The sequence below is a fragment of the Spea bombifrons genome, chromosome 10 (assembly GCF_027358695.1).
Source record: "Spea bombifrons isolate aSpeBom1 chromosome 10, aSpeBom1.2.pri, whole genome shotgun sequence".
In the NCBI taxonomy this organism is placed as follows: Eukaryota; Metazoa; Chordata; class Amphibia; order Anura; family Pelobatidae; genus Spea; species Spea bombifrons.
This window is the reverse complement of record NC_071096.1, coordinates 24,384,255-24,411,275: the sequence shown is the minus strand read 5'-3', so window position 1 is coordinate 24,411,275 and position 27,021 is coordinate 24,384,255. Positions and strand designations below refer to the sequence as shown.

Sequence of the window (27,021 nt, the reverse complement as noted above, 5' to 3'; positions counted from 1 at the left end):
AAAGTTTTTTTCGGGCCACTGGAATGTAGCAATAGTGGTAATTATAGTACAACCTAGGTGGCTTTTGACCTTGGCTGTTTGACTTTGAAATATGTAAAGGATGCATTGCAGATAGGAAAATACCAATTTGTAGCCCTCTACTCTGCATTAAAATAAGAGTGAGGAATTAAGATTCCTGGGGTTTTCCGAACCTCTCCTGTCTGCTCTTATTGGATTCTGACTATAATGTCACCTGATAGCATCTGAGTTTGCGGGGCGCGGCCAGGACTGCCCACTGACGTTAGCGGGTGGTCCCGTGACGTTGGTGGGAGTTCCTACTGACGTCATTGGCAGGTTCCCTGACATCCGTGGGAAACACCTCCTGTTAAAGGGAAAATGGGCGGGGAGCGGGGCTCGTCAAGACAACGCTCATACGACCCGGAGGATTCAGGTTTTGACCCGGAGAACCAGAGAAGCAGTGCTTCATCCAGCAATCTCCTGGTCAAACCCGGAGAGTTCCCAGGTCTGCCTATCTGTTACTGACTATGAATTATGTCATTGCAGAAACATAGCTTTTGACAGCAGATACAGAGTGCTTAGTCCAGTCTTGGAGAGATGACAGGATATTGCCTATAGGATTAATACAAAAATGCTTTATGTATAAATGTGTTTTCCTTTAAACCATGCTATCAGGTTTTAAATAGACAAAATAAACTATAGGTAGTATTTTTTTTAAAAAAACAATGCCATATGTTTTTAGCTTAATATTGACACTTATAAATATTGCTATATTGTATTTCTAATTAGGGCATACCTCTGTGAATGTAAGTACTTCTTCAATGTGATCTGTTAGTTATTCCCGTACAATTTTGGAAGACAGGGGAGGGAGGAAAGAGAAAGAGGAGGCAAGAGAGCGAATAGGGATGAGGGGAGAGATGAGCGCATATGCTAGTATAATATGTTACCCAGACTGCCTCAGCTTAAATATTGCTGCACTTGGCCTGATTGTTGTCAGTCCTCACTTGCTAATTCACCATGAGTGAAAATCAGCTTCCAGAATGGACTTCTGGTATTTTTTTCTAGCTTCCTTTAAGAGGAACCCATAGTTTCACAACCATACCTTGAAACGCTCATTTGCACTAGTGGCGTCTTAACTAGTTAAAAAAAATATATATCTACCGAACTACCCAATGAAGTTTAAACAATATTGCTTACTCATAGGCTGGGAGATATAATGCCTGTAGTGTAATAATGCAGAACATATTTCTATTTAAATTATTTTAAGCAAACTGTAACATTGGTGATTTGGGTATTGTATGGTACAATATATCATATATGTTCTGCTCCACTAATATGAGTATTATAATCAGAGTCAAAATCCAGCATCATCTAAGAAGAGAAAGTTATGTTACTCATGTAGGAAGATCATGAAGGGGAGAGGAGGGCTGCACCTGGGGGCAGATAAAGTTGAGTGTCCCCCTGGCCCCTTAGCCCCTCCATGGTAACTAATATAGGCACTAGAGCACACACAATCACCATGACACCCACTAAAACATCCTCACCAATCACACTCAGAGGTATGACTGGGTCTGCCCCGCTTCCTCAGGGCCATGGGGCGACCCAAATCAGTGCAGATAGTTTCTCAACCAGGGATTTATATGCAAATAGTTCCACGGCATTTTCTACTGAGAGAAGCAAGGTGAGTTTCATCATCTCTTTGCTGTCAGAGAAGGTCCTGGCTTGGGTTAACCCGCTATGGGAGAGACAAAAGCCTGTCATACACAATTACCCTGAATTTGTGTCCTCCTTCCAAAGGGTATTTCTTGTTTCCTGTCAGGCCACCTGCTAAGCAGCTTATGTCCGTTCGGCAGGGTACATACACTGGCTCTGAATATGGCATCGAGCTTTGTTCCCTGGCAGGGGAGGTGGGCTGAAGCAATGAAGCTCTTAGGGCAGCATTCTCTCATGGGCTATCCAATAACATCAAGGATGAGATTGCTGCACGGGACCTTCCTAGTAACTTGGAAGAGCTGATCTCTTTCTGCATCCTAATCAATTCCATACTCAAAGAAAGGCCTTTCTAAAAGGAGCATTTGCTTAGACAATGACATTCATTCGATTCATACTGAGGCACTTATAGTTTCAGGGGCAGCAGGCCTCTTCATTGATACTGCTTTTGTACAAAAGCACTTGATTCCTCTGCAGCTCCTTGCCTGTCCACTCTCTATAGTGGTCATTGATAGTAGACCCCTACACCCTTTCCACATTACCCATGAGACCACACCCACACCTATGGCTATAGGGGTTCTTTACCACAAGGTCATTCAGCTTTGGGAGCCAGGCACCAGGAGCGGGCATTAAGAATACCTCATAATGCCCTTTGGCCATGTAATGCTCCCACGGTTTTTCAGGAATTCATAAATTACATCCTCTGGGACATGCTGCAACAGTGTGTAGTGTTATACCTGGATGACATACTGATTCATTCCAAATCCATGGAGAATCACCACGCCGACATTATTCGTGTATTAAAACGGCTGTGAGAAAATAACCTCTTTTGAAAGCTTGAGAAATGCAAGTTTCATCACAAACCTTCCTGGGGTATGTCATTTCCGAGACTGGCTTTGTGATGGACCCTAAGAAACTAACTAGATAGGCCTTGACCTGTAGGTCTCCAGTCTATCAAAAGGTCTCTCGGATTCGCCAATTACAATCAGAAATGTATCCTTCATTTCTCCTCCCTTGTGAAGCCCTTGACTGAACCCCCACACACACACTCTTACTGGCCCCCGGAAGCAAGTAAAACCTTAGAGTTCCTCAAGACTGCTTTTGCCACGGCACCCATCTTGGCACATCCTAAATTCGAGCTGCCCTTAATTCTCAAGGTTGATGCGTCTTAGACAGGAGTAGGTGCCCTCCTGTCTCAACATACAACTCCTGTGAGCCAGTTACATCCCTGTGGTTTCTTCTCTAAGAAGTTAATCCCTACGGAATGCAAATATGAAATTAATAGCTGTGAACTCCTAGCGATTATACTGGCTCTCAAAGACTGAAGGCACAGAAACCTAATGTACTTGTCCAAGGCTAAGCACCTGACCCCTAGGCAAGTCTGATGGGCCGTATACGCTCCTACGCCATGTCACGATAATTCTCGGGTGCAAAAGAGGAGAGTCTTTCTTGTTCTGTGATACCTCTGGACCTTATTCTTGCCACCATTTGGACCAGCATTACCCCCCCAAGAGATAAGATTCAGGCGGATCAAATTGGGGCTACTACCTGTTTCTTACCTGATAACTTACGCACTTAGGTACTTCACACTTACCATGACACCAAATCAACGGGTTACCTGCGAAAAATGCAACTTCTATGGTCAGTATCCTGACTTAGGTACTTCACACTTACCTTGACACCAAATCAACGGGTTACCTGCGAAAAAAGCAACTGCTATGGTCAGTATCCTGACTTTTTTGGGGGCCAGAGATCCGTAAGGTCATCAAGGCTTTTTTTTGCGGCCTGTACGGTTTGTGTGAAGACCCCAACACCTTCCAGTGGGCCATCCAAAATCCGTTCCTTGTGGTGAAGGATCATGGTCGCATGGTGCCATGGATTTTATTGTTGACCTACCAGTGTGATACTCATGGTTGTCGATCGCTTGTCTAAGATGATTCACTATTTTCCCTTTAAAAAGCTTAGGTGAAGGAATTGGCCAGTGTATTGGAGTTCAGAGGTCTATCGGCTACATGGTGCCCAAGGTAATCATCTCTGATCGGGGTATTCAGTTCTTGTCTCCTTTCTGGCGTGGCTTCTGTTCTCAGCTAGGTATCCAACTCTCCTCCTCCTCGGCCTACCATCCGCAATCTAATGGGTCAGCGGAGCGGGCCAACCGTGACTTGTAGCAATTCCTGACTAACTTTTTGAACCTGCTACCTTTGGCAAAATTTGCAGAAGTGCTATTTCGGCCTCTTTCCCTGCTTTCCCCTTTTCTGGTGAACTACAGATATCAACCATCCATGATACCTGTATCGTTCATGCCTTAGGGGATTCCGGTGTTGGAGGACCACCCCCAGCAGATCCGCTTTACTTAGGTGCAGGTCCAAGAGGCTCTCCAACACTCTCAGCAAACACACCAGCAATCAGTGTATACTGAATAGGAGTGGTTTGTCTAGTTATTTTGTCAACCTTGGCGCAGTTATGAAACTCAATCATGCATCTCTGCTGTTAGTCTATGCTGATTGGAGAAGAGCATACTATAGAAAGAGAGGAATAAATAATGCATGTTTTCCAATAGGCTGGGAAAGTTTGCTTTCTGTGGTCAAGAAAAATGGTTGTTATCCGCCTTTAAATTCTATGTTTCTATGCAGGACTGTGCCAATATGCTCCTTAGTTTACTTCCGTCCAGTAACACGTGTCCTTAAAAGAAGACGTGCCAGGATATGATGTAATTCCTTGGCGCTGAGAGGAAGGAAGTGGTGCGGGGGGATGGCTAGTGGCGCACCCCTGGCTAAGCCTTAGGGTGGCTCCAAAAATAATTTTAATTATTTAAAGGTCCACTCCAGCCCTATTCTCATGTTCAAAGTATAATGGAATTGACACCAATACATTTTACTGTATGCACACTGATTGCAGGCTGAACTCCATTGCAGGGGCTAGGGTTTTTACTGAGCCATTTCCAGGACAGTGTTCGAGGATGCTTCCAAGGGCGTGGTCAAGGGTGAGAAAATATTTTTATACTTGGTTCATCAGAGAGGAGACAGAAAGACATGATGTGTGAAAAGTGAGGAAAAGAATAGAAGCTCAATTGGAAACAATTTTCCACTCTGATGGACTCTAACATGTGACCAATAAAGCACTTCTATCTGGCTGATCATGTCAGGAAGCTAACTCTGCCATCTCTGATCATACACCCATAATGGAATCTTTCATAGTCTTTGCAAATAGCCCTCCTGCAGGGGAGGGACCATATTCACCAAAAGGTCCCCATCTGACCTCCCACATTAACCTACACAACTACTGTATGTTTTCTGCTCAGTGCATGCTATTAAATAAAATGTGAGGTTTCTTCCCACCTGGGGGCAAAATCCCCATTGTTATTCTGCCCCTGCTCCATCATTAATCATTGGTAAGACCACATCTAGGATAAGTAGTGCAGTTTTGGGCACCATTACAAAAAAGGTTTTATAGAAGAGCTACAAAATTGATTAAAGGAATGGAAAATGTCCATTATAAAGTAAGGCTGTCCAAATTGGGATTGTTTTCTATGGAAAAAATAACCTCTTTGTGTGTCCAAGGTCAATACAAAGATAATTTTGGAAATCTCTTTATAAAGTTTACCTTCCAGACAACACATGGGCATCCCTTAAGATTGAAAGAAAGGAGGTTTCATCTTAAACATAGCCAAGGCTTCTTTACTGTAAGGGCAGTTGTATGGTGGAATAGACTGCCATCTGCCATATAGTGTAATAGTGTCCAAGTTATGGTGAGCTTTGTTACACTGCAACAAGGTTCTACACGTTAGCACATGAACCCAGCAACAGAATTTCACCAAGACTACCCTGTCTCCCAAATGCACCTGAATGGCCAATGTCATCTCTGTGCAGTTGATAGTGGCGATGTGCGCTCCCCTGGCACAGATCTCTTACGCAGTCTCACTGGGTAGAGTGCTGATAACTGGCTTCATATGCCGGCCCTCTGCAAAGAACAGCCGCACAAAGGATGTACAATGCCTTGCAAAATTATTCACCCCCTTGGCTTTTTTTTCTATTTTCCTGCATTACAACCTGGAATTAAAATGGATTTGTTGGGGGTGTGTATCATCTGATTTACACAACATGCCTCTTTTAAGATGCAAACTATTTTTTTATTGTGAAACAAACAAGAAATCAGACACAAAACAGAAGACTTGAGCATGCTTAACTATCTACCCCCCCAAGTTAATACTATGTAGAGCCACCTTTTGCAGCGATTGCATCTCCAAGTTTCTTGGGGTACATCTCTATAAGCTTGACATGTCTAGCCACTGGGATTTTTGCCCATTCTTCAAGGCAAGACTGCTCCAGCTCCTTCAGGAAAAACATTACACAGCATGGTGCTGCCACCAGCATGCTTCACTGTGGGAATCGTGTTTTCGGGGTGGTGAGAGGTGTTGAGTTTGTGGCAGTCATAGCATTTTCCTTGACGGCCAAAAAGCTAAATTTTAGTCTCATCTGACCAGAGTACCTTCTTCCATATGTTTGGGGTGTCTCCCACATGCCTATTGTGAACAGCAGACACATTTGCTTATTTTTGTCTTCTTTTCTGGCCACTCTTCCATAAAGCCCAGCTCTGTGGAGTGTATGGCTTAAAGTGGTCATATGGACAGATACTCCAATCTCCGTTGTGTAGCTTTTCAGCTCCTTCGGATTTATCTTTGGTCTCTTTGTTGCCTATCTGATTAATGCCTCGTTTCCTGGACTATGAGTTTTGGTGGGCAGCTCTCTCTTGGCAGGTTTGTTATGGTGCGATATTCCTTCCATTTCTTAACCCCTCAAGAACCAGGCTGTTTTTTTACTTTTTGTACCCTTTTGGACCGAGGCTATTTTAACACTTTTTCGGTGCTCGAGTTTAGATGTAATTTTCTCCACTCATTTAATGAACCCACACAAGTTATATATTGTTTTTTTCAGGTCAACAAGAGCTTTCGTCAGATACCATTTTTTATCATATTATGTAATTTTTTTATTTGAAAAATCTTTTACTCGTCCAAAAAAGCTAATGAAAAAAACTGCTAAATAGATTCTAGTTTTTTTCCTGAGTTTAGAAATACCCAATGTTTTTTTGTTTTTTTCTGCAAGTTATTGGGCAATAAGTACAAGTAGCGTTTTGCAGATTTGCTATTGCAATCTGGTCATTCTGCCCCATGTGCTAGTTTGGGTATCTTTGAAGCTGGCCAATGCAATTTACCCCATCAAACCATATATTTATGAAAACTAGACACCTGCTGGTATTTTAACCCTTTCCATGCACTAATTCTACTACTACTCTATGTCAAACTTTGTTGTAGTAATTTATCTTGTGTTTTTTTATCACAAAAATTCAGGTATGGATTTACAGCTCCTGGTATATGTCACTTTCAAACAAGACCCCAATATTTGTTCAGCAATATCTCTCGAGTACAGTGATACCCCCCATGCATGGGTTTGTTGGGTTGTTTGGTAGGTAAAATGCAGAAATGCATTTAGGAAATGCGCGTTTTTTAACTTACATTGCGGTTGTGACCACTTTCTCCGGAGTGGTCACAACGCGTTCTGGGGTGAGTGTTCGGTGTTGCTGAATGCCTCATGATTGAGGCATTTCAGCAACACCATTGAAGTTTAAACTTTGTATGGCGGATGTTAACGCCCCAGGGAGGGGCCCGACATAGCCCCTGATGCCGATCTCGGTGTTGCTGAATGCCTCGGCATCGAGGCATTACAGCAACACTGTTTAAGTGAAGAAAGTGATCTACGATCACTAAGCTTGTTTAATGAAATGACGTGCCAGTCACGTCATTGGTTGTCACATGACCGTTTTTGCATGACATGCCTGACCCGTCAATGGACGTTAAGGGGTTAATAGAATTTGTTTTGGACCATTTTGTGTATATCCATTATATTAAATCCAAATAAAAGTCTAGTTTAATTCCAGGTTGTAATGCAAAAGAGGAAAAATGCCTAGGAGGGGTGAATACTTTTGCAAGGCACTGTAATCATACCTATTTGTGCTGTTTGAGCACATATGACTCCTTCCCGATGTTGGCAGTATACATCTTCCTCAGACCTAGGCCTAAATACTGTATTTAACAATTTATACCCTACTCTCTGTTTTTTTTTCCCCAATATCTGGGCAGGGGTATTCTGTTTTGGTCATGCCCAGTAGTGCAACAAGTCCTAGCTTATATTGTTTGGAGGTATGCTTCTTGGTCCTTGACATTAATACATTCTTCAGTAAGTACTGTACGCAGCCAGGTACACTGCAAGCATCTGTCATTAAATCAGATCAAACCACACTTAAAGCATTTATCCCTAAATGTTATTGATGTCTTAATGGGTAACAATTTAGTACTACATTGATATGTAGGATAATGATTACTGGAAAAATAGTTCTAGTCAAAAACAGAAGCAGATGGAAATGTCTAAGAAAGAAAGATGTATAGTATGCGTATGCCTGTTGATGTTTGAGCAATCTTGTGCACATGTTTTTGGGCATCAAAAAACAAGAATTTTTCTTTTACATTTTTTGTTGGCAAATGTTAATTAACAAGAAAACACCAGCACAGTGTTATTTCATAAGCTAACTGCATGTCCATGTGTTACTAACAGTGGCTGCAAACCAACACAAAACACAATAAGCTGTGAACAGATTTCCCTCAACAATGCTTTCTTTAAGGGATCAATTCAAAAAACAAGAGTATTTAAAAAAAAATACAGAGACTCAATGGTTTAAAAGGGTCCCAAATCACTTATGCCATTAAAATATAAAGACTGCTTGTTTCTGGATAACAACATGTTATTGCCATGGGCATATTAAAAGTGCCTACACTGCTTGCACAGTCTAGATATTTTAAAAGGAGAGATTATGTTAAGGGAATGAAATACATTTTTTTGAAAAAAATAAGGGTGGATGACAGAAAATAATGTAAGGGAAGTAAACAAGTAGAGAGCACGAATTAAGGTGCTTCGTACATGAAAAAGCCCAAAAGACTTGGGGATGTCTAAGAAATGGAAGATGTTCACCAGTACAAGATGATGGAGGAAATTCAGTAAGGGATCTGTACATAGGTGAATGACAAAATGGTATGGTATCTATAATGGATACTGGGTGTTTATAAGGAATACAAATACATTTCTATAGGGTATCACCAGATACAGCCCATATAAGCTATTGTAAGATTCAGTTTAACAGAGACAGTGATACAACATGTCTTTCAGACTTATCTCTGAGGAAAAATAGGAACATTTATACACCCCAAAGGTGTGAGATTGTGTCAGTCAATGCAGGATAATGGTCAGGAGGGGTAGTTATATGAATTGGTTTCTTTTTTTTTAAGGGAAATAATTTTAAGGCATTGTTTGAAGGTAGCAGAAATTGGGTGTAGTGAGTTTCAGTAGAATGATTAGCCTTAATTTTTGAACTATATTGAAGCAGAGAAGAAGAGGAAAGTGGATGAATACTAAAAGAAAAGCGCATTAGAAATTGGGAATATTCTGCATATTTGGTGTAAAAAGTGCTACAAAAGTAAATACAAGTAAAATAAAATATAATGGCATGATATGCATATTGCATAAATGGTTTATGAAGTAATACATAGTACATATACTTATATAAGAGAGGAGACAAAAACAACGTAAGGCTTGCTTAAATACAGGGCTAGATTAAAAAAAATCCCTTTTTTGACATAGGCATAAAATGTGTGGTATGTGGAAGAGAGGTGGAACTAACTGTTGAAAGCTTGGGTGAAGAAAAGTAGGGTTTTTTTTCTGTGGACAGTGAGGTCTGTCCCTCTTCCTTCAACTCATCCTTTATACCTTAGACCAGACCAAGTAAAAATGCACGTGTTTCCATATGACAACTGCCTCCCATAAATTAAACATATTTTTCCTGCCTGATCCACCACTTCTTACAACATATTTCAGAATCCTAACCTGATCCCTTTTTCCAAACCAATCAATGTCTCACTCTCATTCATCATTCCTGACTTTTTTCACACCCCCAACTGTGTCCTCTTCCCTCCATATCTTTATTCATCTTTCTCTACCCGTTGCCTTTCCATCACCTTCAATTATCCCCCCATGCTTCTGACATTGGTGAAGAGCTGGTCCTTCCTCAGAAACAGAACAGACATAGAAATGGTGAGAGTTTAGCATATGTCAGTGCCTTTTTCTAACTTATATATTTTTACCCCCCCCCCTCCAACTTCCCTCTTTTTTTGGATCTCTTCTTTTCTTTTTACCTTCCTTCTATACCCCTACACTCTGTCTCTATTTCTTCCTTCTCCTCCTCCTTCCTCACCTTAAAGGTCACCATCTCTGTAGATGGTATTCTTACTTCAACGGGATACACCCAAGAGGATTACACAATGCTGGGGAGTGATGACTTCTTCTATATAGGTGGCAGCCCAAACACAGCTGATCTTCCAGGGTCCCCGGTCAGTAACAACTTTATGGGCTGCCTTAAGGATGTGAGTATTAAGTTTTAGAATATTGTCTAAAATTGAATGTTACTGTTACTTCAACATTGTATCAGATTGGAAGTGCTTTGAAAAATTGTAAGCAAAAGCCTTCTTTACAGACTGATTGTGTTCAAACAGTATCTTATTCCACCTTCGACAAATAGAAATGTTTGCAAAGGGTCCCCTAGATGCTGTATTAGCCAAACTGTGGATGAGGCTTGACCCTCTATTCCCTTACCCTATGTGTAGTGGGGAAGGTGGTACTTAAATATTTTTTCGTTTACCCTCTGACCTGTAATGGGGTGGGAGTTAAATGATGTATAGGCGAGTCATATACCCCAGAGGATTAATTATGTGTTAAATGTAAAACATATCATTCAAGTAGCTTACCTTCATGAGCATTTTGTAAAATGTAAGGTTTACTCGCAACAAACTCACAAGCAACCCTTAAATTATCAGTTGCCTAGTGAGTTTTAGCATGCGTGGGCATGCAATCTTAATCAAGTCCAGTCAGTCAAATAGACCCTTAACAATTTAACTGACCACAAAGTCAGTGTAAATCCTTGACTAAAGAGTAACTGTCATGCCAACACACACTCACGTACTAGGTGTTTTTTATTTATTTCGAATGACAATATAGGTCTAAACCTCTTTTCTGAATGTGCCCCCTCCAATGCAGCCTTATATAAATATGCATTTATGAATACATCAGAGATTAGGAAGGCCATAAACTGATGCCACATTTTCTTTTTTCTTCAGAGAGGGAACAGACAAGCCAATAAGTGTGTATTATTGGGCGAATTATGACAAATTATGGGCTGCTGTAATTTTGTGTCCTTTACATCAAAGCCTCTTAATTATTCTCTGTCATGCTTTCCACCAGGTTGTCTACAAAAATAATGATTTTAAACTAGAACTCTCTCGTCTTGCTGCGGATGGTGACCCAAAGATGCGACTTAGTGGTGACCTCCTCTTCCGATGTGAAAACGTTCCTTCTTTAGACCCTGTCACATTTCAAGTTCCTGAAGCTTTTCTACGACTACCTCGCTGGGAGACCAAGAAGGCTGGATCCATATCTTTTGATTTTAGAACCACAGAGCCTAATGGTCTTCTGCTCTTCAGCCAGGGGAGACCACGAGTTGCAGGTGGTGCAACAAGTACAGGTCTTGGTGCTGTAACAACGGGGAGACCAGAAAGGCCACCAAAGGCTGATTATTTTGCAGTGGAGTTGCTTGATGGCACCTTGTATCTTCTTCTTGATCTTGGCTCTGGTGGAATAAAAGTTAAAGCCAGTCACAAGAAAGTCAATGATGGGGAATGGTGTCATGTCGACATCCAGAGGGATGGCAGGAAAGGTTTGTTTATTATTCTTTTTTTACCATTACACAAAACATCAGTGACGATTGGACTAGACTACAGAGCACAGTTTTCACTTGTTCATATGAGACTGAACATAACACCATCAAAATATACCATCATTTTCCACATTATTTCAAACTAGTAGTCTATTAATTTCTGCTATCTAACTACTTCTGCAAGTTTGCCCAATTGGGATTGGGATGCTTATTGGTCAGCCCATGCCTGTCACCATTTATTTTCAAACACATAGAGAAGAAAAAAAACATTGTTTTCAATTTCACACTAAAAACATAGAACAATAGTTTTGCTGTGTCTATATTTTTCATAAATTCCTTCTTCCATGTATTAGTGAACATTTTCTCAATTCGTTTTCTATGCAATTCCCAGGTTCTATCTCTGTGAACAGCAGAAATACCCCGTTCCAGGCTGGAGGTGAAAGTGAGATACTTGATCTTGAAGGGGATATGTACCTTGGAGGTCTACCAGAACCAAGAGAAGATTTACAGCTTCCTCCTGAGGTCTGGACAGCATCCCTTGGTCTTGGATTTGTTGGTTGCATCAGGGACCTCTTTGTGGATGGTAAAAGTCGAGATATCCGACGGCTGGCAGATTTATCAGGAACCCCAGGTGTCTCCCCCTTCTGTACACGGGAAAACCAGCGCCAGTGTACAAGCTCCCCATGTAGAAATGGGGCACAGTGCCGAGAGGGCTGGAATCGCTTCATCTGTGACTGCGTGGGAACAGGATACCTTGGGGACACCTGTGAAAGAGGTGAGTGAAGGTTTAGCATGCGGCTTGATAGAACAGTACCATTAAATAGACTTGCACAATATTTTTGTTTCCATTTTTAATAATTCCATTTTCTGCAGTTCAGATGAAATTCAGGGTCTTTTTTTAATTTGGAAATAAAATTTTGGGGCCAAAACCACATCTCTCTCTGTGTCCACAATTCCTATCTGTGCGCATGCACCCTCCGTCTTGTACCTGTCCCCCACCAGCTCACTTATTCAGTGTTTCCTTATATCTACTGATTTCATGGCAGACCATGCTGACAGAGAGTGGGCAAGAGGGAGCGGGAGTCAGTATGTGAGACAGTGTCCTGCTGCATAGAAAAAACACAGGTGTGCAGTGCCTGAAATAGAAGCTGCTTTAAATTATTATTCTTGCTTGTCTGTAGAGGCAAATTAATGCACAGATTTCCTCGCGGACATTGAAATGGTTAATTTTCATATTCATTATGCTCCCACTGAGACTTTTACTTTTATTTAATGTAATAAAACTATACTTAATGTAAGGAAGACTTACTTTAATGAGAGGGAGGTGGATATGTGGAACAGCCTCCCAGCAGAAGAAAATGCTAATCATAGCTTGTTTAAGCCTGTATGACCTCGGATAAAGCAACATCTTGTAATTACTGGCAACCATCCCAGAAAATGTGTGAGAGGGAGCGATAACTTTAGCAGACAAAGGAATGAATGGACGAATTTAACGAAATTTTGAACTGTTTTGCAATTTGTTTTTGCTAGTTTCCTCAGGATCACCCTTGTTTTTGTAAACAAGTCAATTTTCTTTAAAAACAAGTTGGGACGGATCTGAATGCACAAGTCTACTATTTAATACAAACGGATACAAATCTCTGATCACGAGGAGGACTCCCAATTAAATAAATAAAAATGAATGGCAAAACCTTGTTTATTGTTTGCATTCTGTAAAAGACATCCCTCAAAGACATTTTCTGGAATGGTTACCTGTTAATTAGAAGATGTTACTTTTGCTGGGATCAGAAAGGCTTAAAAAATCTATGATTCACATTTTTGGCAATGTACTCAGAAAATGTGGTTAAGGTTCAAAGTGGGCACAGATGTTAAGCATTCAGAAGTCCAATAAATCTAACAGTTGTTAATTATTAGCAAATACAACTTCTATAACCCTCACAAAAGGTATCCTGACCAGTCAAAGTCTGGGGTTCCTAAAAGGAAGGGTTTCATTGCATATACACAAGATCAACCAATATCACCCAGGGGTTGATCCCCAAAGATCCAATGGCTGATGATACAAACAACCAGGCATCAGGATACAAAGGGTTAAATCCAAAACGGAACGTTAGTGTGCAAGTTAAAGGTCATGTACACCAGGTAGTCAAAATGAGTAAAGCAGAGAAAATGCCAAGCTACTGATACAAGTACCAGCTAACAGCTAAGCAAAGTGAGTACTGATCAGAGGGATTTCATGTTGCATTTGACATTCTCGGATTACATGATTCCGTACAGCCACACCTCCTTAAAGAAGCCTGCATCAGCCATGTAGGAGAGTAGAGATCTGTTGCCATGGCAAATACAGAGCTGAGACGACATCTCTCCCTCTGTCTGTGGATGGAGGGGAGTGAGAGATTGCTGCAGCGGCAAGGGTTGTGACAACCTCTTCAGAAAACAATCAAGGACAGGATGCTCAAGAAGTTACATACAGCAAAACAAATATTGTACTGCTTCCACAGTGGTAGAGCAGACTAGAATTTCAACACTAGCAGCTTGAGACCCACAGAAGCCCTAGGGTTTTTACTTTTATTTAACGCCGGAAGATCTTTACTATTTAGGGGATGGTGGATTAGTAGAACTGCCTCCCAGCAGAAATGGTAGATTCATTATGCAAAGACTGATTCATGTTTGAGCCTTTATCCGGCTGCAAAAAAGGTAGGCACATCTTTCCATTATACTGGATATTGGAGTTAAACATACACTTCATGGTCAAGGGACAATTTTATCAAACTAATACAATTTAGGTAGTTTTTATAATTAATATGCAAATGCCAATTAACCTCTCTTTCACATACTAATTAGCTTCCCCTCCTATCTCTTGCTCCCTCTCCCATCTCTCCTGTAGTTTGTTCTCTCACACACTCTCAAACACTGACACCCTCCCCTCCTCTCTTGCTCCCCCTCTCATCTCTCCTCTCAATATCGTCTCCACAGCTTCACAGGGAGATCAGAGGAGACCAGATTACCATTATAGAAGGTGAATGAGCAAGTGTGATGTCAGATACAAGGCAGGAGGAGAATGCATGGGGCACATAAAGGACTGGAGGAAAGGGCAGGGGGCAGAAATCATACTTTGTAACTTGATAGTTACAACAATTTAACTATAACGGAAATAAAGTATCTAATCTTGGATGTGAAGCAGCCAGACAGGCAACATCCTAGAGGGAGCCAGAGAAGCCATGGATCCAGTGAAGATGTAGCGTGGTTTGTTGGAACTTGCTCAGATTCAATACGTACAAGTGAGAGGAAGGGGCGAGTCAGTCTCAGATAGCCAGACGGTTTAGGATGGAGGAGAGAGGCTGGTCTCCTTGACAGTGGAAGCAGCTTGGAAATGCTTTGGAATAGCACCTGGAGGAGACAAAATAGCCGACCGCAGGTTTTCTTAACACATTGAAAGTGCAGGGAGGCTTGGGCGGATACAGTTTAAAAAGGGACAACGTAGTAGGTGTCGGGAACGTTGACTGGGAGAGGATGAGGAAGAGAGAGCCAAAGGAGGGCCAGGATTTGGGGAAATATCCCCAGCTGCTAAAAGAAGTAGAAGAGAGAGTGAGAGGAGGTGGGAATAGGACTTGTGTGAGCGGAAATATTGCTTGGTAAACTCCAAAACAGTGGCACTTAGGAAAATTGGCACTTGGGTGGAAAGTGGCACACAGATGGAAAGTGGCTTGTGCCTCTGCAATATCCGTTCTGATATAGGGATGGCTGCTTGTTAGGTATACCTGGACAATTAATTAATTAACCTTAGCAGGTCAGTTTTATTCACTTCTCTTTAAGATGTAATTATCTAAAAATGATATAGAAACTTTGACGGTTTTTTTCTTTTTCTTTTCTGTTGCAGTTAACTATCAATGCCTGCAACTGTGTCATATCACATGTGTTTCCAACAAAATCTTACATAATTAGAATGTAATTATTTTGAAATTGTTTAGGACCTAAGTCTCCCTCCCTTAGACAAAATACCGGCTCAATGTATGCTCAGAGTATGCAGGAACTTCAGATGTGGTAAAAGTTGTTTCAGATAGTAAAATACATGTCTGCTTCTCCTTTATTATAATATCAAGCATATTTATTTCTACAATTACAATGGAAAATTAACCAATAAACAATATTTGAAATTGTAGCTTGCTATGAAATATATCTTATTACATGCAAACAATATTAGCTGCAATACGCAGGGAGCAATATTATCATGTAGTAGACCACTGTATAGTAGACTACTCTAAAATAGGATTAAGGAACAAATCAAAACCCCCAAAAACACTATAATTGAGTGATTAAGCAGTGGAAATACAAGGGAACTTCTGGGCTCCGGGAGGTCCCGCTGACGTTGGTGGGCGGCCCTGCTGACGTTGGTGGGCGGTCCCGCTTAAGTCGGTGGGAGTTCCCTCTAACGTCGGTGGGAGTTCCCTCTAACGTCGGTGGGAGTTCCCGCTGATGTTGGGGGCATTCCCGCTGACGGGTCTTGAACCAGAGAGATGTTTTAGTATGTTCTGCATCCTTACGGAGTTAAAGTGCTAACAAAGTATTTAAATATACATTCTTCGATACAACACTACTTGGGGCTTTAAATCGCACCTTTAATTTCCACCAAAACATAAGAAACACATGCATGTAGGGTGTTACGATCCTTGTTGAAAGAGCCTAGGGTTTCTGTTTTTGCTAAACATACTTTTGTATGTGGGCATGGAATCTGTGTGCACTGCTAAAGCTACAGTCCCAACTTTTGGGGAAAAAAAACACATGTAGACTAGTGTCATGCAACTTCTAATATTTGCCTATAAATGTCAAAGATTAAATGTGTGAATATGGTTTTCTACAAAGTCTCGGGGAAAAAGCAATGTATAATTAATAATATAAACACAATTTAAAAAAGTGACATTAGGGTTGGATAGATGTTAGACAGCCATCAACATTAAGGGATTTAATGGCAAACGCCACATGGAACAATCTAATTATTGTTGATCTAAGAAGTTGGTTGAATGTGTAGGTTGAAATAATGTTGCCACTTGAATCTGTAATTAACAACATCAAAGAAAAAACACATCAATTTCATCCAGAAATCCATAGAATAAAACAAAGTATGTATTCAAAAAGCAGAAGCATTTGAATACACAACCTTATTGTGTTGAATTTTGCTATCAATTAGTGCTAGACTATATCTGCTTGCAACATAAAGAGTTATCACAGCAGACGTTTTGTATTTTTCAGCTAATTATACATTATTGGAGGTATAATGGACATTTTAAACCTGTTTAATCAATGTTTAATTGCAATTGATCAGACTAAGCAAACGTGTTAAAGCAAGTTTCACAGTTAGGTGAAGCAGTGGCTCAGACATAACCTTGTGATAAAACAAAATACTGAATCATTTTTAAACATAGAAGAATTTTTTTGTAAAAAATGTATTCACATTTTTTCATTGAATTAAAACCACACGTGTGAAATAGGGGTCAGGAACTCGGTTTGCAGTAGTGTGTGGAAAAAGATGATCAGCTCACTTACTGTAGTATTTTTATAAAGGGACATGAGCTATTCACACGCAGGTATTTTTTTTTTTTTACCAAATCGTTGGTGTATGCAAGAAATAAGTGGGAAAATATACACACTACTATTCTGATAAATTAGATTGATTTAAAGAAGAGTACATTGACCAATGGTTTCTGCCATCAAACTTAGTGTTTTGTATTTCGATGCTGACCTCTCTAATATTCCTCAACTCCAACAATTCTGCTTTTTAAACAATTGTTTATTCTACCTTGTCATTTTTCCATTTGCCTCGCTAGTCTTCTATTTTTTTCTTTCTGTTATTCTCATTTGGCTTTGTCACACTTATATTGTATGATACAACATATTTTTTAATACAATCATTTTTCACCTCAACATTACAGAAGCAGCAGTCCTGAGCTATGATGGCAGCATGTACCTCAAGGTCCTGCTCCCTGGGGTTGCACACACGGAAGCAGAAGATGTCTCTTTACGATTCATGTCCCAACGAGCATATGGTCTTCTTTTAGCCACCACCTCCAAGGAGTCGGCTGATACCCTACGATTAGAACTTGATGGGGGGAAAGTAAAGCTGACCGTAAACTTAGGTATTTCTTAAAGATTCCTTAAAGATTATTCTTGCTGTTACCATAAGCAGCCAATGATTAGAGTCACAAAATATTTTATATATATATATATATATATATATATATATATATATATATATATATATATATTAATGAAATGTTGTTTGAAGGCTGGCCAGTAGCACACCACAGGCATTTCTAAGTCTGTTGACCACTCGCAATATATTATTACACAATTTATTATTATTATTTATTGTTTTATAAAGCGTCATCATATTCCACAGTGCTGTGCAGCAGAATATAGTTATTATTTTCACTCTAACAACTAAAATTCCTTGTCAGGCTAAAACGTGAACAAATGAATTATTAAGCAATTGTACATTATTGATATTCTAATTTAATTTGTTTTTATATAGCTTGTATTTGTGACTGGTTCTTGGGAGTAGTCATGACATGACTTACTGGTGATATCTTTTTAGCATGAAGCTATCTTGTTTTCTAGGTACCTTCAGAGGTATCAAGTCTGTCAGGCATGGAGTAGACAATTCAGAGTGGCACATACCAGCCCCACCATTCTCTTGGCACATCAAGAAAAATGTACTTTTGTCACCCTTTACACTGTCATATCATTCCATCCCTCACACGGTCAACAACTTTTTCCTTGAGTTCAGAATAGCTAAATGAGACAGTAGTTGTAGAAAAGGATTTTATACTAGCTGTCTTAATCAAATACTTACAATCTGTCCTTTAACATGACAGTCTTTGGTGTTCACTAAAGGCAGTTAGTTGGCAGGGTTTGCTGAAAGGTTGTGACATCAACTCCCTCATTTCATTATTCATAATGAAGAACACATATTGGCAGGTTCCTCCTGCTAGAAAGGCTGAGCTGGTCCTATATAATACATAATTTAATAAGTGAGGAGACGTTAGTGTAATCTCACTAATTTAACTATGCATTACAGTAGAAGCTCACTAAGGTTGGACCTTCATAATGTATAATGAAATGACGGTGTTGAAACCACAACTCCTGCAAACTCTACTGTCAACTCCCTCTTTGGTGAATAGATTCCTTTATCTTTTTTTGATGGTGGTTATAACAGATGTAGGTTAAGGTGAAGATGTTAAATAAGGCACTAATGTTCTAGGCATAACATCATCATTTGATTTATGATGATATGTGTATTTAGCAAGTACAATTTTATTAATCAAAAGGAACAAACAAAAACAGAGTTGATCAAGGAACCAACTGAATTCTATCACATTCAGGAAAAAAAAACAAAGAAAATACATACAGGCTAGACTAAACTAGGGGAAATTAGACTTTAGGAGTGAAATACATATGTCCTTGGTAGAAGTTATTGACAGTTGTCAGACCCATACACATCAGGAATTGAGTTTCTGGAACACAGGGGCAGGGGTTCTGACAGTCAAGTGGTCACCAGAAGAAGAAATAATACACTACTCAAGATAAAAACTATTGTTTAATAGAGTTAAAGTAACAGGTAAAAGTGTAATCAATAAACACTCCAAAGGTCTGTACAGGCAGCCAAGGTTTCAGGAGTGTAAGATGTAGCAGAGTTCAGGGAGGGAGACAATCAGCAGAAAGAAAAGACGGGTGTCAAAGTCCAATAATCACACAGCAAAGTCCTCAGCTGAGCAAGGGTTAAGCTCATGTTCAACTAAACAGAATTCCGTAAGCCTTCTGGGGCATAACTGCTCTGGTTTGTTGTGCATGTGAGCCTCCACAATGCAATCATTGTGATTGTAGGGAGACTACAGTGCTGCAGCCTATGCCATGAACACGCAACAAAGCTCCGGTTGGCATAAGGAGCAGATAGGAACCCTGGTGCCTGGCACCCAGATTCAGCACAACTACCTAAGATTTTGCAGAACGATCCAAACTGAAAGGCCAAAATTCAATACTGAAGTTTTACATATGATTCTTTTAATGAGTTGACAGAACCAGTACCACAAGGAGTAGATCTTAATTACTAGGTTACTTTTGTTTATTAGGTTGCCTTGTTGGATTTTTTAAATTATTTTTTCTGAAAACTGCTCATAGAGTCATTTAGAATTCCTTGAACGTAAAGATGTAATCATTTAGTTATTTGAAAAATCAGAGCCAAATTGTATCACATTATAGCACAATATAAGAACTCTGCAGAAAACGTGCCAGTCATTTCACACCTATTTATAACCATAATTTATACCAATGCTGAAAATATCAGCCACAGAGACTTGGTAGACACTTTGATAATTCAAAATGATCAGTCTATAATTTTAATCCAGAATAACTCCTTTCAAAAAAGTTATAAATTGATATAAATTGATTTGCATTTTACTCAGTGAAATAAGTATTTGATCCCCTATCAATCAGCAAGATGTCTTGTTCTTAAAGGGAGTGCACCTAATATCAGCTTGTTACCTGTATAAAAGACACCTGTCCACAGCAGCAATCAATCAATCAGATTCCAAACTCTCCACAATGACCAAGATAAAGGAGCTATCCAAGGATGTCAGGGACAAGATTGTAAATATCCAGAATAAGGAATCTGCACACTCCAAGAGAACCCAGGTACTTAACTGTGCCAGGAAGGGCCAGTTCCCCAGTAAATCCAGTAGATAGATAAAGGCTCCAGGCACTCAAGAGTTCCAACGTGAGGCAGATTAATTGAGACAAGAAACAAAGTTTCAACCTCACAATGAGGTCTTTTTCAAGCAACACCCGCAAGGTCCCCCTGCTCAAGAAAGCACATGAACAGGCCCGTATGAAGTTGGCCAATGAACATCTGAATGGTTCAGAGGAGAACTGGGTGAAAGTGTTGTGGTCAGATGAGACCAAAATCGAGCTATTTGGCATCAACTCAACTCACCGTGTTTGGAGGAGGAGGAATACTGACACCAAGAACCCCATCCCCACTGTCAAACATGAAGGTGGAAAGATTATGCTTTGGGCCATGTCTTTGTCAGTGGGCAAATGTACAAATTCAGCAGGGGATCAAATAATTTAAAACTGAATACAAGTCCACAAAACGTCCTAATAGCAAATTTGGGGATTTTCGGTACCTTTTGGTACCTTTATCCACTGAATTGCATTAGACTGCAAGCACTCAATACTACTTAAGTATCTTCAAGAATGTTAAACATTTGAACAATGCTCAAATGTATACAGCAATAGGCAGATAGTCACAGCAAGTTAGAGAGATTATGAATTGAGACTACAATATCTTTCTGGACACAGCAATTAATATTAGAAACAACACCATCCAAAAACAGGATTTTATTTGGCAAGGATATAACACAACATTTTCAGATGCTTAAATACAGAGGACCACAAGCACCCACATTTGAGAACTCCTATAGTATAAGTACTGATAAAAAGCATGCCTGGCTCTATAACCCACTATATCAATATATCAAAAGGATGTCAAACAACAGATGAGAGACCAAAATAAATACCGTATTTGCTCGATTATAAGACGAGGTTTTTTTCAGAGCAAATGCTCTGAAAAATACCCCTCGTCTTCTAATCGGGGTCGTCTTCTAATCAGACCTCAAATAGAGGTCTGATTAGGAGACTAAGATCCAGATCCCCCGCACCGCTGCAGGGGACCTGGATCCTCCTGTCTCACCCGACCCCCCCCATCATACACACTTACCGGTGCTTCCTGATGTGTTGCCGGGGCAGCGGGTTGACGTCTACGCGATCCGCGTAGACAACGTCCGCTGCAGCCGGAAGGAGGTGTGGCTAGCAGCGGGGGTTGTCTGCGTCCGTCGCATACACCTTCCCCGACTGTCAGAGATCAGACTTCCCCGCACCGGTGCGGCACCGGTGCGGCACCGGTGCGGGGAACTCTGATCTCTGACAGCCGGGGAAAGTATACGCGACGGACGCATACAAACCCCCGCTGCTAGCCACACCTCCTTCCGGCTGCAGCAGAAGGCGACGTCAACCCGCTGCCCCGGCTGGAAGCACCGGTAAGAGAGGGGGGAGAGCGGGGGAAGGGGGGTGAGAGAGGGGGGGAGAGAGAGAGAGAGTGTGTGTGTGTGTGTGTGTGTTAGTTAGTTAAATGGGGGTATAGGGTGTGTGTGTGTGTTAAATGGGCATAGGGCATTTCTGGAGTGGCGTTAAGGGGGCATTTAATAGAGCACTCTGCCTCCTGAAATGCCTTATACCTCCCTATATGCCACTCTGCCCCATAATATGCCTTTTAACCCCCTAATTGGCAGAGTGGCATATAGGGGTATAAGGCATTTCTGGAGGCAGAGTGCTCTATACAATGCCTTTTAACTCCCTTAATGCCACTCTGCCTCCTGAAATGCCTTATACCTCCCTATATGCCACTCTGCCCCATAATATGCATTTTAACCCCCTAAATGCCAGAATGGGATATAGGGGTATAAGGCATTTCTGGAGGCAGAGTGGAACATAGGGGGGTCAAAAGGCATACCATGGGGCACAGTGGCATATAGAGGGTTAAAAGGCATATCATGGGCCACAGTGCCATATTGGAGTGGCAAGCCTGGGGGCAGATGTGCGTAACTGGGGGCAGGTTGGAAAATACAAGAAATAAAAACAAAAAAAATCTTTTTCTCAATCATAGCTTTTATTAAAAAAAATAGTTTACATGAATTAACATTTACTGGTAAAACTTTTTTCCTTTGGGGTCGTCTTATATTCAGGCTTTTTCTTTTTTTCCTAAGTTAATATTCAGATTTTGGGGGGTCGTCTTATAATCAGGGTCGTCTTATAATCGAGCAAATACGGTAATCCCACTCCATCCTCTGCTCTCTCAAAAAAATCATTCGGTAGTTCAGTGGAGGCTTCCAGTTGGCTTAGCTGAATGGCAACCATGCACCTTATCTCCTGGCCAAGTCTTACTTGTTATGTGAGACTCCCATTAACCCCTTCCACCTTACCATATGTTTTTAAACTATGATTCCCCTTTTTCAGATTTGATGAGCCTGCACAAATCATACATCATTTTGTTCAGGAGAAGTAGGGTCCTCCTTTTAAAATCATAGAAATACATAAAACATAATAATTATGAGTGATAATACATTAAAATCTATTTTAATATACTGTAGGTGCCACAGCTAAACAATGACATTACAACTTTAGGGGTTTGGGGGTAGTGATTTTTTTACTCATAGTGGAAGAGCTAAGTGACACTTTTTAAAATGATTAATTATTTTATAATTTTCATTTCCCTTGTTATTTTTTCATTTTGTACTTTGTCCAGTGAATTATGGCTCAAGATACCTTTAGGGATCTCACATACATTTTTTATGGCAGTGATGTCATGAGGACATCACTGGGTTCCCAATCAATTTTTTTAATTGCATTTATATGTCATTTTTTACCCTTATTTTCTTTTACATTTTAAAAAAGTTTTACGTTTTTTGAAAGGGATAGAAACTGTTTTCTCCCTCTCCTCTTCCTACTCACAATATGATCAGCAAGCAGGGCTCCATAGCCCTATGGTGCAGATTGCAATAACTGCAATCAGCCAGCACATGAGCAATTAGAGACCCTGCTGAGGCTCTCCTTCCTCACGTGAACTTACAGTGGGAAAGGAATGCCTGATCGTGTGCGCTGTTGCAACAATGGCTTTCGTCAGGACATACCTGTACGTCCTAATGGGCTTTTTCCAAATGTTTTTAGGACCTGAGGGGACCATGTGGGTAAAAGAGAAAAATGCCTTGTGTTTACATTCAAAAACAGAGGCTTCCTGTTCAGGAGAGAAAATCTTTAAGACCAACAAGCAGTTTGTCCTAGAATAAGAAATTAAAAAAAATCTAGAAGTAACATCTGGTCCAAGGGTAGGCTGGTCCTGGGGTTTAAACTATCTGAACTTTTCATGTAATGTGACACAGAGTGTGAGCAGCTATCTGTCTGGCATGGTAGTAAAAAAAGGGATTGAGCCCCCCCCTCCAACTCTAAAGCCCCTTCAAATAAAATATGTAAAATGTAGAAGGGATATATAATGATAGCATTGTGGACTATGTGCCCACTATTGAACCGCCCGTTGGCATACCATCCAACCATCTGCTGGTTCACTCCATAAAAGTGTCTCTAGCCCACTGATGAAGCTCTCGGAACCTCCTCCTAGAACAAAACACTCAGGACGTCCCTCCCCTTCCAGGGTCAAAGGTCATTCAAAAAATACCCCTTAATCAAAATAAAACAAATCCCATGTAGTCATTTTTAAATAATAAAGACATATTCAATAATATTGCAAGTCCCAAAAGAGGATATATTCAATTTAAGAGTTCCCATAGTACCCTAGTACCATAATATTGAAAATTATAAATACAGCAAACACATAGTTCTCTATATAAAAAAAAATATGTATAAATCATTATGTAATCATTGGATATATATCAATTTGATAAGCTCCATGTTTGGTAGTATTTGTTATATATATCAATTTTTTGGTGCAAAACTCCTTCCAAACAAAAAAAGAAGGGTAAGTCATATCCCTCAATTTCTGCAAAGGCAACCTGAAGATCTGCAAATAAATATTTACAGATTTAAAAAAAATGGAAAAAGTTCTTATTAACCCATCAACTATAAGAAGAAAGTACCGTATTTAAAGGCGGGACGGATGCATCAACGATCTTCTAGGAAAAAAAAGATAAATTATTCAGTGTGAGCTCTCGCAGTTGGGAAGGCATCCTACATTGTGCAATGATCTCCGTCTTTCACGATCTCTTTACCTTGAGCCACTTTTCTGTGGCTAATTCTTGCAGAACAGGAAGAATGTTATGCTTCTATAGCTTATCCAATGGGTGAGGGAGCTGCTCTCCTTAAAACTTATTTTCACTCTCAGCCTGTCCAGGTGGTGGTTTGGACCGTTGTGGTCCCACAGCTGCCACACAAATTCATCTTATACAGGCACATAGTGTGGGTAAGTTAACAACACCAGAAAAGGCTGCTTGTGCCAAATGTTACATTTCACATTGGCAGTTAAAAGTAATCTTGGATTTGCATTTAATCTTGACATCACTGTGCTCATTTCCTAATACGTAAATTGCAGTTGCTGTCTGGATAATATTACTGTAAGAATTCAAGCTTCAGATTTATAATAGGCCCAAAGAGCCGACCTAACCAGTCAAGAATCTTGCAATATAACCTAATTCAGTTATGAAAGGTATCTCCTTTACTAAAGTTTGCTTTTACCTACACTTCTATACCCCCAGTGTCTGAAGTATATGAATATGTATTCAAAATTAATCTAAATTATTTAAATGCATTTGTATAAAAAAAGAAAAAAATTTCTAATAACCATGACAAATTATCCTCCAAAAAAAGATACTGTGTCGGGTGGAAAGCACAAGTCTGACAAATAAACAGTGGACCATAGTCGTAGGTATAGAAAGTGTGTTATATAAATCCTTTATTTTCACAGACTGTACTGTCATCTTATCATATATATACAAGTGCATCTTGTCAGTGTGACCATTCATGGCAGTCCAAAGAGAATGAAAGGGGTTGGTTTTGCTCCTGTTTTGTCTACATCCCCTTTTCCGTTGCGGTTGACGACATGTGGTGACAACAGCTATCAGCCCCAGACCTACCCTTTCTTCGCCAGCGCGAGGGAATGGGTGTGACTGAATGAGGCAGAAATAGGAGTTGAGGTCTATCCGCTTAAGCTCAGTGGTAGATTGGTATTAAGCAGGTCCAGAGCAAGTAAATGCTTATACCTAACTTTCTACCCCATATGTGAGCTTAGGGGGATATATGGCGAATCCTCCTTCTTACTGCCAGGCTGAATGGTTGTAGTTTGCAAGGTGACCATTTCAGGGGAAAACATTGTATATGTGTGAGATAGTGAGGTAACAATATAAGGCAACAGTGCCACATTCCCATGGTTCTGGTTGGCCATATGTTGATATAACACCAGAAATACATTTCAATATTTATTTAGATATTTTTTCTGTGATCTAATCATGAATGTCTAATGGCCTGACGCATTACTTAAAATTGTACTAAAAAATTGGTATATACGAGGGACGTTCAAAAAGTTTCCAGACTTTTTTTAAACTCTATTTATTTCAAAACAAATTACATAAAAAATTACATCACTTTTCTACATAGTCACCTTCCTTTACAATGCAATTTTCCCTACGTCATACCATCAAAAAATGATGCACAGCTGCATTCACATAATCATCATGTTGGATGCTTCCACTGCATACTCTGCCACTTGCTTTCGGTGTCGTAATGGTGATCTCACATTTGATCACCAGTGACTTCTGCAGAAAATCATCACCTTCTTCACGATAACGGGCCATGTGTCAGGAACAAACGTCTAAGCTCCTGCGGTTATGCTTAGGCACCCACCTGGCACACACTTTACTGAACTTAAGGCTGTCATGAATCAGGGCATAGGCAGATCCAACACTCGCATTCAGCTTTCCTGCAACCTCTTCAACTGAGCACACACGCAAAGATGAATTTGTGCTCCCGGCACACCTTCTGCCCAATAAAAGAGTATGACAGAACGCTGTTCCACTTTTGTGCAATTTATAAGTTTCGCAGCCATCTTTACCCCAAGGCGAAAACTGTTATACTAAACTGCAAGGGCAGCCGGCTTGCCTGACAGAACTAGTCACTTGACACGTTAAGACACGACCAATTACTACTCCTTTCCGCCTTCACCGTTTCCAACAAAAATATAAAAGTGAGGAAACGTTTTGAACGTCCCATGTATATATAAAAAAACATTATTATTATTATTAATAGATCTCCAGTAAATTACATTTCTGTGCAAAATTGGAATATGATGCTTGATATTAAGGGCTTGATCTCATGTTCTAATTGGCGTGTGATATTGTACATTATTTTCTATATTTTGCAATTATAAAGAAGAATCCACTCATAGTTTTGGTGTTTTAGACATTTAGAACTTTAGATTCTAGGTATGTGGCTCAGCCAAGATTAAGTAAACATAAACACGGAACCAGAGCCGGCCTTAGGCGTTGTGGTGCCCTGTGCGGACTACTCCTCTGGCGCCCCCCCTCACTACCCCCCCTCTCTGCCCCTTCAAACTACCCGCCCTCTCTGCCCCTTTAAACTACCCCCCCTCAAACTACCCCTCCCCTCTACCCCTTCAAACTACCCCTCCCCTCTGCCCCTTCAAACTACCCCCCCTCTGCCCCTTCAAACTACCCCCCCCTCTGCCCCTTCAAACTACCCCCCCCCACTTACCTTGTTGCCGGAGTCCTGCGGTAAGAGCGGGAGGCATCCGTCTTCTCGCTCTGCCGGCATTTCATGTTGAGCGCCGGTATAGTCCGGCGCTCAACATGAGATGCTGGCACCGCGACGGAGCCACGGAGAGTAAGGGGCGCCGAGCGGTTGCCGAGAACTTCACGAGCAACTGCTCGG

At 40.6% G+C, this 27,021-nt stretch overlaps 1 protein-coding gene across 7 annotated transcripts in view; it reads left to right on the top strand.

The window, feature by feature from the left end:
* Window positions 1–27,021, top strand: part of NRXN2 (neurexin 2) — a 200,491-nt gene that overhangs the window by 30,943 nt on the left and 142,527 nt on the right. For all 7 annotated transcript variants that reach the window (XM_053449718.1, XM_053449719.1, XM_053449717.1 and 4 more), the window contains 4 exons: window positions 10,013–10,174; window positions 11,049–11,520; window positions 11,912–12,295; window positions 17,448–17,651. In XM_053449718.1, coding sequence (XP_053305693.1) covers window positions 10,013–10,174; window positions 11,049–11,520; window positions 11,912–12,295; window positions 17,448–17,651 — 1,222 coding nt within the window. The remainder of the gene's footprint in view (window positions 1–10,012; window positions 10,175–11,048; window positions 11,521–11,911; window positions 12,296–17,447; window positions 17,652–27,021) is intronic.